General features: G+C 40.3%; 1 protein-coding gene across 11 annotated transcripts in view; it reads right to left on the reverse strand.

Moving 5' to 3' along the window:
• The window catches only part of LOC145351115 (RAC-gamma serine/threonine-protein kinase), a 317,330-nt gene that overhangs the window by 78,393 nt on the left and 223,375 nt on the right, over positions 1–15,562 (reverse strand). For all 11 annotated transcript variants that reach the window (XM_080200758.1, XM_080200759.1, XM_080200757.1 and 8 more), the window contains 3 exons: positions 15,340–15,471; positions 10,909–10,974; positions 9,709–9,777 (listed from right to left, as the gene is read on the reverse strand). In XM_080200758.1, coding sequence (XP_080056884.1) covers positions 9,709–9,777; positions 10,909–10,974; positions 15,340–15,471 — 267 coding nt within the window. The remainder of the gene's footprint in view (positions 1–9,708; positions 9,778–10,908; positions 10,975–15,339; positions 15,472–15,562) is intronic.

Below are 15,562 nucleotides of genomic sequence, written 5' to 3' on the forward strand. Positions count from 1 at the left end.
CTGCCTCAGCAAAGCAACCAGCATAATTAAGGACCCCATGCACTCCAGCCATACTCTCTTCTACCTTCTTCCTTTGGGTAAAAGGTACAAAAGTCTAAGATCACATACCAACCAACTCAAGAACAGCTTCTTCCCTGCTGCTATCAGACTTTTAACCATGCATTAAGTTGATCTTTCTCTACACCCTAGCTATGACTGTAACACTACATTCTGCACTCTCTTCTGTTCTCTCATATGCCTTGGTGTTTTCTGAACCTTTAGTGGTCCATTCTTTCATACGCCTTGGTCAATGTGTCGACGATAGTTTGGAGCACAGCCATGGAGTGTGCAAATGGACAAGTATCATCTGGTGTCAACGTTGGCCGGGTTGCAAGAGTACATGCCATGTACCACAACGTTGTCTACCTAATACGCTGCAGGAAAGGATGTCCCGAAGCATGGTACATTTGGGAGACCATGCAGATGCAACGACAATGGATGAATGAACATCACTCGACAATCACCAGACAAGACTGTTCCTTTCGTGTTGGCGAACACTTCAGCGGTCACGGGCATTCGGTCTCCGACCTACAGGTAAGCATTCTCCAAGGCGGCCTTCACGACACGACAGTGCAGAGTCACTGAGCAGAGACTGATAGCCAAGTTCTGCACACGAGAACGGTCTCAACCAGGATCTTGGGTTCATGTCGCACTATCTGTAACCCCCATGACTTGCCTGGGTTTGCAAAAAGTCATTTACTGTACTGTCGGAGACAATTCACATCTCTTTAATCTGTGCCTAATGCTCTTTCCACTCACATTGTCTGCATCTTTAAGATTTGAATAGCAGGTTAGTTGTGAAGACTCACATTCTAATCAGTCGTCTGTTAACTGTGTGTGCTGCTATATGCTCTGTCTGAGGCCAGAACTCTCCATTCACTTGACGAAGGGGCAAACCCCGAAAGCTTGTGAGTTTACTATCAAATAAATTGATTGGACTTTAACCTGGTGTTTACCCCAGTCCAACGCCAGCATCTCCACATCATGCTTTCTTACTTCCAGACAAGGATGATGTGGTTGTAGATTCTTGTCAAGAGTGCCTCTCTACTGCATTTTAATATTTTCCATCTGCGCTGGAGGCCTTTATGTTTTTCAGCTGTCAAGTGGCTTTTTCGACCTCACAGCGAGTTGGTTTCACCAAGATGGTGGTAGATAACATTGCAGGATGATGCTGAGTACATGTGTCAAAGGTTAATCCTACAATGCAGAAAGACTTGGCCCATCAAGCTTGCACCAACAACTATCTCACCCAGGCCCTACTCCCAAAACCCCACATATCTGACACAAGGGATCAATTTAGCATGGCCAATCCACCTAACCCGCACATCTTTGGACTGCAGGGGGAAACCCACACAGACACAGGAAGAACATAGAAACCCCACACAGAGTGACCTGAGGCCAGGATCGAACCCTGGAGCCTTGAGATAGCAGTGCTAACCACTGTGTCACCATGCTATCCCCAGTTGAGGTGGTCGTCAAATTACTCCCTCTCGTCAGTGTTGACTATCTAGCTGTCTTTAATGAATGTCTCTGTTTTTGGCTAGGGGTATCTAGGGGTGGGTCCCTAGATACTCAAACCATAGATAGTTTTTATTGCACTGAAGAAGCCACAGACATTGTGGATGTCAGCGAATGGATGTCTCCTGCACGCTCTCCACCTACCATCTGTTCCTTAGGTCATGGGTTTTTTATTGCATCTTGGACTTCAGTTGCCTGTATGCTTGTTTCCTCTTGAGAGTTCTGGTGGAGCGGCCAGTTCAGAAAGACCTTGCATTTGCAGTCAAGGAGATCCTGAATCTCCCAATTGTTCTTATCAGTCAGTTTAACTCAATTGGCTGGACAGCTGATGCATAGTGATATCAACATATCGTGTATCCCCCAGTCCACGAAAAGATCAGCCACGATCTTATTGAAAGGTGGAGCAGGCTAGTGGGGCCAGATGGCCTATTCCTGCTCCTAATTATGTTCCTGTGTAACAGCACAAGTTCAATTCCTGTACCGGCTGAGTTATTCATGAAGGCCCCACTAGTGGAGTGCCCCAGGGGTCGGTGCTGGGGCCTCAGCTATTTACCATTTATATAGATGATCTGGAGGAGGGAACCGAGTGTATGGTGTCGAAATTTGCTGATAACACCAAGATTGGTGGAACGGCAAACTGCGCAGAGGGTGTGGAGAGTCTGCAGAAGGATCTAGATAGGCTGGGCGAATGGGCCAGGAACTGGCAAATGGAATTTAATGTTGGCAAGTGCGAGGTGGTCCACTTTGGTAGGAATAATGGTAGGAAGGACTATTACTTACGTGGCAAAAAACTGCAGCAGGTGACGGTGCAGAGGGACCTCGGGGTCCTTGTGCATGAGTCGCAAAAACCCAGCCTGCAGGTGTGGCAGGTGGTCAGGAAGGCTAATGGTTTGCTGGCCTTCATAGCGAGGGGGATTGAATATAAAAGTGGGAGGTCTTGCTGCAGCTGTATAGGGCACTGGTGAGGCCGCAGCTGGAGTTCTGTGTGCAGTTTTGGTCGCCACACGTACGCAAGGATATTTTGGCCTTGGAGGGAGTGCAGAGGAGGTTTACTAGGCTGATACCGGAGTTGAGGGGGTTGAGCTATGAGGAGAGGCTGAATAAACTAGGCTTGTACTCGTTAGAGTTTAGAAGAATGAGGGGAGATCTCATTGAGACATAAGATGATGAATGGGATGGATAGGATAGAGGTGGAGAGACTTCTTGCTCAGAAAGGACAGTAGGACTAGGGGGCACAGCCTCAAGATAAAGGGGGGGCGGTTTAGAACGGAGTTGAGGAGGAACTTCTTCACTCAAAGGGTGGTGAATCTCTGGAATTCTCTGCCCGTTGAAGTGGTGGAGGCTGCCTCGCTAAATATTTTTAAGACGTGGGTTGATGGGTTTTTGATAAGCGAGGGGATTAAGGGTTATGGGGAGAGGGCGGGAATGTGGAACTGAGCCACAACAGATTAGCCATGATCTTATTGAATGGCGGGGCAGGCTCAAAGGGCTAGATGGCCTACTCCTGCTCCTATTTCTTATGTTCTTATGTCTCAATCTTACACCTAGCTTGAGGTGTGGTGACCCTCAGGTTAAATCACTGCCAGTCAGCTCTCTCCAAAAGGGGACAGCCACTGTCAATATTTGTGTTCAAAATAAATGCCCAAAATCAGGCAATACACTCATTTACTGTGCACCAGCCATCCACAGAAAATTAACTGATGGTTATTTGTGGCAGATTTCTTGTTTAAGATGCACCTTTGGAATGCAGAGATCTCCAGATCAACTTTCCACCTAAAAGCAACATGTTAACAGGTAATCGCCAATTACCTCTGTTACCATCCTATCAATAAGCCTCCCAGATAGGTGGGATATGTCACACCAATAGCTACATTTTGCTGCAACCACTGAATTCTCTAGCGAATGCATCGATTATCCTCTCTCGCATTGTCATACTTTAAAAAAATTAAAACGGCTCAGTGGTTTTCTTGTTTTGCAAATGTCATCTCATTTTGAAATTGATTCAACAGCAAAATATTTTTATGCACACAGGAAAAATAATGAGTTGGATTGTGAGATAATGATCATATTCATCAAACTTTGAAGTTACAGCCTACCTTCTTGGCAAAAAATTTGAGACACGGGCAGAGTCCACTGACCAAGCAAAGTGTAGTACTGCTGTTACAGTCACAATCTAAATGAGATTTACTGTGCATTTAAAAATACACGCCTCTCTGAATTCCTATCTTTTCCTTTTATAAAGTCCTTGTAACTTGAATTGTATCAGGCAACATTAAGCTTTTCCACCACATCAAAAGTCCTCATGTTGGCTATGTCATCGTCTGAAAGATCTTCATTGTCATACACCTTCGACAAAATGTGTGCTATAAACAGAACAACCCATGTGTTTTTTTAAAAAACAAGATCATTGAACCTCCCTTTCTTTTGAACAGGATCAAAGGTAGCAAGAACTTACCCGATGATCCGTTGTCACCAACCCATGACCCACCGATGGGTTGCAACCCCCACTTTGAAAATCCCTGCCTTTAACAGAATGTCAGTTTCTCTCTTACTCATGTGTTATATAATCGTTAACCAACCAAAGCTCAACAATGGTGCAATAATAACACTAAATTATTTGATAACCTCCCTTAATGAGCATGTAATTACCAGAAATTGAGCTCAATACTTCAGTCCAGCTTTACTGAATGCAAATTGGAGCATTACTGGAGGAAACAAGACATAAAAAGACCCAATATGGATGAGGTGCTGCAGATCTTTGCAGATGGTTATGTAGAAATGATAAAACGTGCAAATTCAGAAGGACAATCCAGTACAAAAAGAGGTTCAAGCAGGGTGGGAAGCAATCATGGACGAGAATGCAGTTTCAATACTAGCTTGAAAAATGGAGAGAGAACAGAGCTAAGGTTTCAAGTCTGGATGACTCTTTGACAGAGCTGGGGTCTAGTGCTAGGGTCTAGCCCTGACCAAGAATCATCCAGACTTGGAGTGTTAATTCTGTTCTCTCTGCACAGATACTGTTAGACCTGCTGAGATTTTCCATTTTGTTTCAGATTCCAGCATCCTCAGTAATTTGTTTTTAGCTGAAAAGTGGTTGATGAGAGAAAAGTGTCAAATTAAGCAAAGCGGATCACAGCACACTACTACATACAAGCATAAGTCATTTCTATCAATGCATATGTAATAGGTAATAATTTTAAAAAGTTGCTGTTGATAGAATTGCTTACCTGAATAGTTTCACATTAAAGCAAGTTTCCCTGAATGAATCCAGCAACTTATTTCAGGTGTGGTGCAAATGAAAATGGACATATTTCAGAAACAGCCTAACAGGCTAGAAGACCCCTTTATGCTTACAAATAACTAAAGACAATGTTGGCTCACTATGCTTCGCTTTCTGCTAAGCTTGGCGATACTTTCTATTCTATAGCTGTTACTTCATAAGGAGGATACCAAAACTGCAAGGTTATACCCTCAGGAAAGGATGAAAAGTTTGGGTTTATTTACTTCCGAAAAGCAAAGGTTTGAGGTAACACCGAATACAGGTCTTTAAATTATGAAAGGTTTGAAAGCATACACACAAGTCTTTCCACTTGGGAAGTACAAGTATCACCAAGAAATCAAACAGAATTCAGAAGAACCTTCTTTGGTCAGAGTGGTGTAAATGTGGAACTTGATAATACAAGGAGTAGTTGACATAAACAGTATGTAGTAGTATACAAGAAGGAACTAGAAAAGATTGTGGGAGAATGAAATAGATGGCTAGCTGATAAAAATTAAAGAAGAATGAGATTAGGTTCAAGAGGAGCATAAACACCGCCACAGACTGACTGGACCCAATGCCTGTTTCAATGCTGCAAATTCTACATACTTCGCTGTCTGTGCAAAATTACATCTCAAGCAACATATGCTAATCTTACTTTTGCAGATGAAGGCCTGCAACAGTACAATGTCTTGGCTGTAGTGGCACATAGCAAATAAAAGCTTTTGCCTAATCTGAGGTGGTGACTGTAGATTGGCAAGTGCATTACTTGGGGTTTCTGAAGTTAGTGAAGAAAATGCTCTTAGGTTTGTGAAATGCTTGTGATATGTCATGTCACAGGAAACAAATAGGAATGCCCCAATGATGATTCTACAACGCTGAAATCCAAGAAGCAAAATGGAAATGAGAAAAGTCACTTTTGACATGCCTGGCAGGAGTGATTGCCAGAGGGGGATTCAGAGACCTGGCAAGTTTCAAAGAGCAATGGGCATCACAATTACTTTATCAGTAGTAGCAGCATACGAGCAAGAGCATAAGAATATGTGACTAATAGCTCTCAAATTGCTGCTAACTCCATGCCAGCATCTGCCTTTGGATAAAGGCAACACATTCTTCCCATTTCTCATTCATTGAGCACAAAGGAACAAAGAAACTTTTTAGTAAAGACAAGAGCTATGTATCTCATAATTTTTTTATTTTTATTGAAATGAAAGCACTGGTTAGCCTTGGATCACCGACACTGCCTTTCAGAATTATTATAGCAGAAGATTTGCAGAACTGTGCCAATGTTTCAAGAGGATTCTTAAAGAGGATTGTTTGAAATCATTGTTTTGCTTGGAATGGTTTTAGGCTTTGAGTGTTTTTAAAACTTTGGGGTTATTCTGACTCAAGCAATACACTTCCTGAAAAAGTACCTCTGTCAGAGCTCAACCATCTGTATAGGTTTCAGTTTACTTAGTTTATTCATTATTGTCACAAGTAGGCTTACATTAGCACTGCAATGAAGTTACTGTGAAACCCCCTAGTCACCACACTCTGGCGCCTGAGGGCGAATTTAGCATGGCCAATGCACCTAACCAGCACATCTTTCGGACTATGGGAGAAAACCGGAGCACCCAGAGGAAACCCACACAGACACGGGGAGAACGTGCAGACGACTCACAGGCAGTGACCTAATTACTTCACAACAAGGTGGGAATCAAACCCGGGTCTCGGGCACTGAGAGGCAGCAGTGCTAATCACTGTGTCACTGTGCCGTCCCATGGCATAGAACAAGCTGCCTGGATGATATCATAGCTTCTGTAAGGTTCCATTGCAGCTTACCATGAGGTCAAGCGCAGAGACAGTAAGCAATAACATCAGGGGAATACGGTGAGAAAAACTTTGAATACTTCAGAAAAGCATCATTTTGTGTTGAAAGGGTGAGCTAATACCAATGACAGAAATTATTCAAAGGGAAGTGTACTAACCATAAAGAATGCAATGAATTATCCAATAAGCTGGCATTTTAAGTTGTGTACGGTTTTTCTAAACAACAGTGTGGAGTACAATGTATTCAAATCTTTGATGTAATTAAAAATCTTTTTGAGCCAAGAAGCAAACACACAATAATTGCCAGGATTCTGGAAAGTGCAAAGGAGCAGAGAGACCTTAGACTGCATGTCCATAAATCCCTGAAGATAGCAGGATACGTAGTTAAGATGGTCAAGGCGGCTTATGGGATACTCTTACTTCAGTCAATGCACAGTTCTAGTTATTGTATCATAGGCATGATTTGATCATAATAAAGACAGCACAGAAGAGACTTAAGGATTTATGGCCAGGAATGGAGATTTTTAACCATGACGAAAGATTGGAAAGACTGAAGTCGTTTTCTTTGGACAGAGAAGGTGATAAGGAGATTTAATTAAGACACAAGTTATGTGGGACCTAGATAAGAGTGGATAAGAAGGATCTAGTATTATTAGCAGAAAAGTCAATAATCGGGGCATAAATTTAAAGTAATTATTGTCCGGGGCGGGGTGGGGGGGTACAGGGTTTTAAGGAGGGATGTTTTCACCCAAAGGGCAGTGGGGATCTGTGAGACACTGCTTGAAAGGGTGAAAGCGGCAGAAATCCTCATATTTAAAAAGCACTTGGATGTGAATTTGAGGTAGATGACATTCGACTGGACAGTTCTTTTTCAGCTGATACGTGCACATTGAGATTCTTTTGTGCCACACATCTTAAAATATTTTTAAAAGATATTCAGCCTTATGAACATTCCAAGCCAACAGATGAACAAGTCTGAAGTCCACAGAAGCCAAGTCAACAGCAGAAACATGAGTCTGGTGTAGTGTAACGATCAAATACACGTATTAACTGTTGGAGGCTTTATGTTTCCAAGATGGGCACCTTGTGCTGGTGAAAATGTTGATGTTATAGAAATATTATACTGTATATAAAAAGAACCAAATGAAGCTTCTTGGTCTCGATACAACCATGATGATTAACAGGAAAGTGACAGGAGAAAGGAAGACAAGCATTGCAGTCAACTCTAAGAGAGGTATCAAAATCTGTTGAGTGCTTAATCATGCTGGAAACTACTGCCAGAATTTAAGATTGCTTGAAAAACACAAGTAAACTATTTAAAATGATTCAGTGTGGCACATGAACATTTAGTTACGATTCACCAGTGATGATACTGATTTTTGATCAATGACAAGGTGAACTACAAATTTTTGAATTTTAGTTCTACAAATCTTTTAAGATCTTAATTCAATCTGCCCAGAATCCAGGTTGATCCTGAAGCCCTTGACGACAAAAACTTCATCTTATCCTAATGCCATAAGATCTTTCAAGATGCAAACTACCCACTCCCCATTCAAAGAAAGAACCATTCTTGGAATAGATGCAAAATTAACATAAATGCCACAATCATTTTTCAAGAGGAAAAATTAAAGCCGACCATCAGCAAAGAGTTACATGAGGGTTTGAAGCCTGACAAGCCTAGGATTTTGAAACAAATAGATAGCCAGTATCCAAGGATAAGGTACTACAATTACCTTTTAGGCAAAACTTTAAACCATCTTTTTACCACTGCTGGAAATCGGCTGTTACATCAGTTTGGCTGGGAGAAAACAGCAAGAAAAGCTCTTTTGTAGATAAAATATCAAGAAATAGAGCTAAACCTAAAGTATAATTTTTTTTTGTTTAAAAATACAATAGAAATCAGAAATTGCCAGAACTAATTAAAATGCTCTGGGATAATAAAAAACAAATTTCAACTTGGTTATGGTATATAAAGGAGAGTTCAACAGTTATGGTACAGGTTTCTCATAGGTTAAAAACTTTTCAATAACAACATCATGTGAGCAAAGAGGTGTGCGTGTTCACCCAAATGTAACAATCACTCATGTTAAAGAATCAATGGAAAATTACTGATAACTTATCAACTGGACACAGAATATAGCTACTTTAATAAACATGCACTGAAGGTAATTTTTGCCAGTGTGAATATTACCTTTTTCTTCTTGAACTTCCACTGGACTGGTCTATGATTATGCTCGGTGAAGTACCACAATGGTTTGCTGTTCACTTCTGCAGCATGGTTGACAAAGAAACTCTCTCATTCTTTACTGCCTGCTAGCAGGCATGTTAGAAGGACTTACAAGCTGAAACTCAACCTATTTGGCCATGGTTCAAACGCACTTTCCGCAGTTATTAAAGTGGGACTTGAAACCAGAGCTTTTGGCCCAGAAGTAGAGACACTACTACTGCACCACCAAACCTCTTTGAATCTTGCCCATTTTATTTAAAATAACATGAAATTATTAAATACAATTAAATTCCATGCTTTATGAATAATAATCTTTCAAAAAGTTTAAAAAAGATAAAACCGTTTAATATTGTAACCTTTTAAGAATTGAAAGAGTCATGATTTACATTCTTCTACATTCTTGTACTACTTAGTTGAAAAATATTTGTTTAAAATAGTATCATTGGATGTATTGGCTTACCGTCCTAACCATCTGAAAGATGAAATAACATACAACTGAAGCAGAATTATCTGGTGAATTAACCTTAGTGCTGACAGTCATTTAGTCAGACTGACTCTTTGCTTATGTTTTACCCAATCATATCCCATTCCTGCCACTATGATTTACCATCTGTTGTCAGCTGGAAAGAGACAAGCATTCAATGACTGGTAAGAAAGGCATCTGTTCTTCTCAATGTTAACTAGATGTGTTACCTTGATCAATACAAACTAATTCAAGTTTGAAGGAAAACCAATTTTGCTTCTTAAAACAATGGTGAGAGAAAACAGAAGTCAATATTGTTAACCACTGTAAATTTAATATACAACACTGCACTGCTCACCATAGTTCAATTTTTAGAAAAATAAAGCTTACCTCTCCACCATTCACATACTCCATGACAAAACATAAACGATCTTTAGTTTGGAAAGAATACTTCAAAGACTGTAATATAAAGAATCATAAGTTTACAGGGTGTTATTTGTGTTACTTAGCTTCAATATTGCTGTATAGCATAAAACAGCTCAAGATTTTAAAACTACAAATATACTTTGCTGTAAGTGACTTCTGTTCAATAGTTATTAAAAAGTTGCAATTAACATGAACTAAACTTTTGCGTCAGCTCGAATAATACTAAATAGTGATAACTGATACCAAGCACAAATGGGGAACAGCTGATGGTGCTCTCTTCTCAGGTTAACTTTCAGTTGCCAGTTATTTAGCAAGATTTTGCCCCTCAGATTTTCATAAGTTAAAGGAAAATCAGAGGACATCTACTATTAGATAGTGTTCACTTCTGTGTAGAGCATTTTCAAAGCTAATTAGAAATATCAAGATTATTGACATTCATAAAAGAGAACAGAAAATATGACATTAAAAAGTCACCGTCTCATCAGAAATTGTTGCACAAACTCTCTCTCCTGTTTGCATTAGCTATAAGAGCAAAGTTTCATTTTCATCACATCAATGTTACCAAGTCATGGCTACAGAATACCTGATCACAAATTAATAGCGTGCGCTTATGATGGTTTGCTAAATATTGTTTCATGAAATTTATATTTCATAATGGACAGCAGAACTACCACATCACAAATCCTTTTTTTAATAAAAGAGTGAACTCAAAATGATATTGCAACCAGAAAGTTTTAAATTGCACATGGAATCTGCGCACAAAAGTTAAGAAAATTGTAAATAGGCTCAAAGGTAAAATGCCTCAAAGAGTAAAGTATCTTTTGTGGTATGACTTCTTCATTATCTGACATATTTTACCTTTGGCTGTGGTCTGCAACTAGTTGTTATGATAGGAATTACAGGTAGGACTTTCTCACATTACATTAATTTTACTTTATGAGGCCTATTTCGATGTATTAATTTCAATACTGAACAAATGTTGACATACAAGTTTGTAACTAAGTTACAACTACAATAGTCATTGAGAGCACCAATTATGCGCTGTAGGTCTGGTTAGTACCAAAATATTTTATAAATTTGGTAAAGAAACAAAGCAGCACTTAGATCTTATATCCACTAATGTTTGAATAGCAAAAAATTACTTTATGACTTTATAGTACTTACCGTTAAAAATGGATGCCTAGTGTTTTTTAATACTCTGCTTTCTGTAAGTGTGTGTGCTACCTCATCCTAATAAAAGGGAAAACAATTTTTAAGTGCAAGTACTGTCTAGGTACCTGAGCTTCAGCATAAATTTTAAAATGAATCTTTTGTTACAGGTTTGCTCAATTTATACTACATGACGACTAAAAAAATTGCAAGTGACAAAATTATTAGAACTTGTACAATTAAAAAAGCTAGTGGACTATTAACATCTACTGAATAGGAAGTGACTAAAAAATGCTGTTATGATTTTTAAGACTGTCCTTCAGCTTCCTTCCCAAAAATTAAATTGATGATTCAGTTTGAAAACACTTTTCCTTAAAAACCTATTTTCACAAGAATACACAGGCACTGGATTTCTAAGATTCAACGAGGAAGACGTTACGGAAGTAAACTAGAGGTCCCATACTTCTGGTGCAAAATGATTGATGTTAGATACACATACAATTACATATAACTGAAGTTAAAAAAGGAAATAATTAAAAAATAAAATTATAGAATGTTTAAAAATAACCAGAGTTATCACAGATCTTTACCCTAAATTTCCCATTCAAACTGAGGTGCATCAATACTTAAATGCACAATTAATTCTTTTAAAACTAAGAGACAATTCCCATATTTAGTAAGACCAGCACTTGACATTATCAAGAAAGTAGACTACAAACAGCTATGCTTCATTTTCTGTAAATGCAAAACTTACAAATTTAAAATGGTAAGCCTGTGCTTCCTGCTTAAAAGTTACGAATGATCATCAGTTAACATGACATTTATTGTTTGTGGACAAGTTATTCACCCTTTGGGTGAAGGAATGATGTAGCATGAGGAGCAATGATGGCACCATGCATAAATTATAACTGTATGACGGAGGTGATAGTAGATGCCTTGGTGGTTATTTTCCAAACGTCGCTGGATTCCGGGGAAGTGCCGGAAGATTGGAAAACGGCTAATGTTACGCCGTTGTTTAAGAAGGGTGCCAGGCAAAAGGCAGGGAATTATAGGCCGGATAGTTTAACATCTGTTGTAGGTAAAATGTTAGAATCCGTCATCAAGGAGGAAATAGCGAGGCATCTTGAGGGGAATTGCTTGATAGAACAGACGCAGCACAATTTCGTTAAGGGGAAGTCGTGTCTGACAAATTTATTGGAGTTCTATGAGGATGTGTCTAGGGTGGTGGATAGAGGACAGCCGGTGGATGTGGTCTTTCTTGATTTTCAGAAGGCGTTTGACAAGGTACCTCACAAGGTTATTACAGAAGGTAAGGGGGCATGGAGTTGGGGGTAGGGTGTTAGCATGGATAGAGGATTGGCTCTCTAATAGGAGGCAGAGAGTGGGGGTCGTGCTATTCGGATTGGCGGTTGGTGACTAGTGGAGTGCTCCAGGGGTCGGTACTGGGGCCTCAGCTATTTACCATTTATATTGATGATCTGGAGGAGGGAACCGAGTGTATGGTGTCGAAATTTGCTGATAACACCAAGATTGGTGGAACGGCAAACTGCGCAGAGGGTGTGGAGAGTCTGCAGAAGGATCTAGATAGGCTAGGCGAATGGGCCAGGAACTGGCAAATGGAATTTAATGTTGGCAAGTGCGAGGTGGTCCACTTTGGTAGGAATAATGCTAGGAAGGACTATTACTTACGTGGCGAAAAACTGCAGCAGGCGACGGTGCAGAGGGACCTCAGGGTCCTTGTGCATGAGTCGCAAAAACCCAGCCTGCAGGTGCAGCAGGTGGTCAGGAAGGCTAATGGGATGCTGGCCTTCATAGCAAGGGGGACTGAATATGAAAGTAGGGAGGTCTTGCTGCGGCTGTATAGGGCACTGGTGAGGCCACAGCTGGAGTACTGTGTGCAGTTTTGGTCACCGCACTTACGCAAGGATATTTTGGCCTTGGAGGGAGTGCAGAGGAGGTTTACTAGGCTGATGTCGGAGTTGGGGGGGTTGAGCTATGAGGAGAGGCTGAATAAACTAGGCTTGTACTCATTAGAGTTTAGAAGAATGAGGGGAGATCTCATTGAGACGTATAAGATGATGAATGGGATGGATAGGATAGAGGTGGAGAGACTCTTCCCGCTCAGAAAGGACAGTAGGACTAGGGGGCATAGCCTCAAGATAAAGGGGGGGGCGGTTTAGAACAGAGTTGAGGAGGAACTTCTTCACTCAAAGGGCGGTGAATCTCTGGAATTCTCTGCCCGTTGAAGTGGTGGAGGTTGCCTCGCTAAATATTTTTTAAGACGCGGGTTGATGGGTTTTTGATAAGCGAGGGGATTAAGGGTTATGGGGAGAGGGCGGGAATGTGGAACTGAGCCATGACAGATCAGCCATGATCTTATTGAATGGCGGGGCAGGCTCGAAGGGCTAAATGGCCTACTCCTGCTCCTATTTCTTATGTTCTTATGTTCTCACACAGCCTTGACGTTTCCCCCACTGAATCGCCAATGTGTACGAAAACGCATGAAGAGATAGGCCTGCAGAACATTTTGACACTGCACTACAAATAAAGTAATATTAAGTACCAAAATATATTAATTTAAAAGGTGCATGCACATGTTGAAAATTGGTCAGTTTTCTCTGGGTGGGGGCAGAGTGGGGCTGTCCCACTCTTGACACAGAGAGGGCCTCTAGTAAAGATCACAAGAGTAGCTATTGGCCTCCATGCGCAGGTTGTGTGGGACTGTGCATTAATTTATCCTTGTCAGCACTAAAATGACATTAATGTAAATAAAATAGCTGTGACATATCCTATGCCATACATACATTTATTTTTGAATATTATTCTATTATATACTTAAGAACATAAGAAATAGGAGCAGGAGTAGGCCATCTAGCCCTTCGAGCCTGCCCCGCCATTCAATAAGATCATGGCTGATCTGTCGTGGCTCAGTTCCACTTTCCCGCCCTCTCCCCATAACCCTTAATCCGCTCTCTTATCAAGAACCCATCAACCCGCTTCTTAAAAATATTTAGCGAGGCAGCCTCCACCACTTCAACGGGCAGAGAATTCCAGAGATTCATCACCCTTTGAGTGAAGAAGTTCCTCCTCAACTCTGTTCTAAACCGCCTCCCCTTTATCTTGAGGCTGTGCCCCCTAGTCCTACTGTCTTTTTTGAGCGGGAAGAGTCTCTCCACCTCTATCCTATCCATCCCATTCATCATCTTATACGTCTCAATGAGATCTCCCCTCATTCTTCTAAACTCTAACGAGTACAAGCCTAGTTTATTCAGCCTCTCCTCATAGCTCAACCCCCTCAACTCCGGTATCAGCCTAGTAAACCTCCTCTGAATGAATCTTATAGACTTAGTAAAAGTCTGTGAGAAATGAGAAAAATCAAATTGATTCAGCAAATATTTTACTTTCCTCTGGTCTCATACCACCAGCAAGTACGTAAGTATAAAGTTTTTATTAAGACAGATGGTTACTACTGCCACCCCATTGAATCTCTACTTTGCAGAAGGGGGACATTTGGCCCATCCAGCCTGCACCGACATCAAACCCACCTAGGCCCTATCCCTATAATCCCACATATTTACCTGGTTAGTTATGGTTAATGTTGGCAGTTATGAAACCTGAAAATTGACTTGTATTTTTTTTTTAAACATGAAATTGGTATAGCTTTCAAAAGAATATATTTAATAAATGTATTTTGATTTAAAGAAGCCAGCTGGGAGGCATTATACTCCATTGAGTGAGGCAGGAGTTACTCAATTTGTGGCCCTTCGCATCACATGTTAACAAAGTATGAGTCACTCTAACCAAATTGCAAAACTTGCTTTCTGATTAGGAGAGTGTCAGTTTGTTGGAAGTGATTACTTTTTATATAGCTGTACAGGGGCATATATTTTCTCCACTGTGTCTTGGGTAGAAATTATGTTGTCACCTGGAGCACTGTTACAATACTCCACAAGATAGTGCAAGATACCCATCAGCAGTGAACAACAAAGTACTAATCAGACTTGGAGTTAACACAAAAGTTAGAATGGCTCTTTCATCCACACATCTCTAGTGCATGTCTTTAAAGTTTCTGCATGGAGTTATTTTTGAAGAAGATGCTTGACACTAAAATGAAATTTATTTGATGAATACAGCTGCAAAACTATGGTACACAAGATGGTCACTGAACAATTAACTGACAAAAATTCTGCACTTGTGGTCATTAAGTTGTTTACAATCTCGGTGGCAAAAGACACAGCAACACAGTTATCTATTTGACACATCTATAGCATTGACCAATATATTTTAACAAAATGCTGATAAACAAAGCAATCCTAAACTCTACCAGGATATTAAAATGTTAATCTCGTCCTTGTATTTTTCTACTTCACTGGAAAATTCCGACTACACGAACGTTAACATCTTAATTTTGAACTGTTGCTTCTAAAAAAAACAGCTTGTGCCTACCTTTGCAATAATAATTTCTTTCTTTAGAATCTTCATTGCATAATATTTCCCAGTTGCCTTTTCCTTGACTAAAATTACTTTTCCAAAAGTGCCTTTTCCCAGTAGTTTTAAATAATCAAAGTCATTCATAGTCTGTAGATAAAATGAGGGGTGAAAAAAGTCAACAAGTAGACCTGGAGCACAAACAGATATTTACCAGTTGCCATGCATGAAAGGTAAGAAA

The sequence above is a fragment of the Carcharhinus amblyrhynchos genome, chromosome 12 (genome assembly GCF_965287045.1).
Source record: "Carcharhinus amblyrhynchos chromosome 12, sCarAmb.v2.hapA, whole genome shotgun sequence".
NCBI classification, from domain to species: Eukaryota; Metazoa; Chordata; class Chondrichthyes; order Carcharhiniformes; family Carcharhinidae; genus Carcharhinus; species Carcharhinus amblyrhynchos.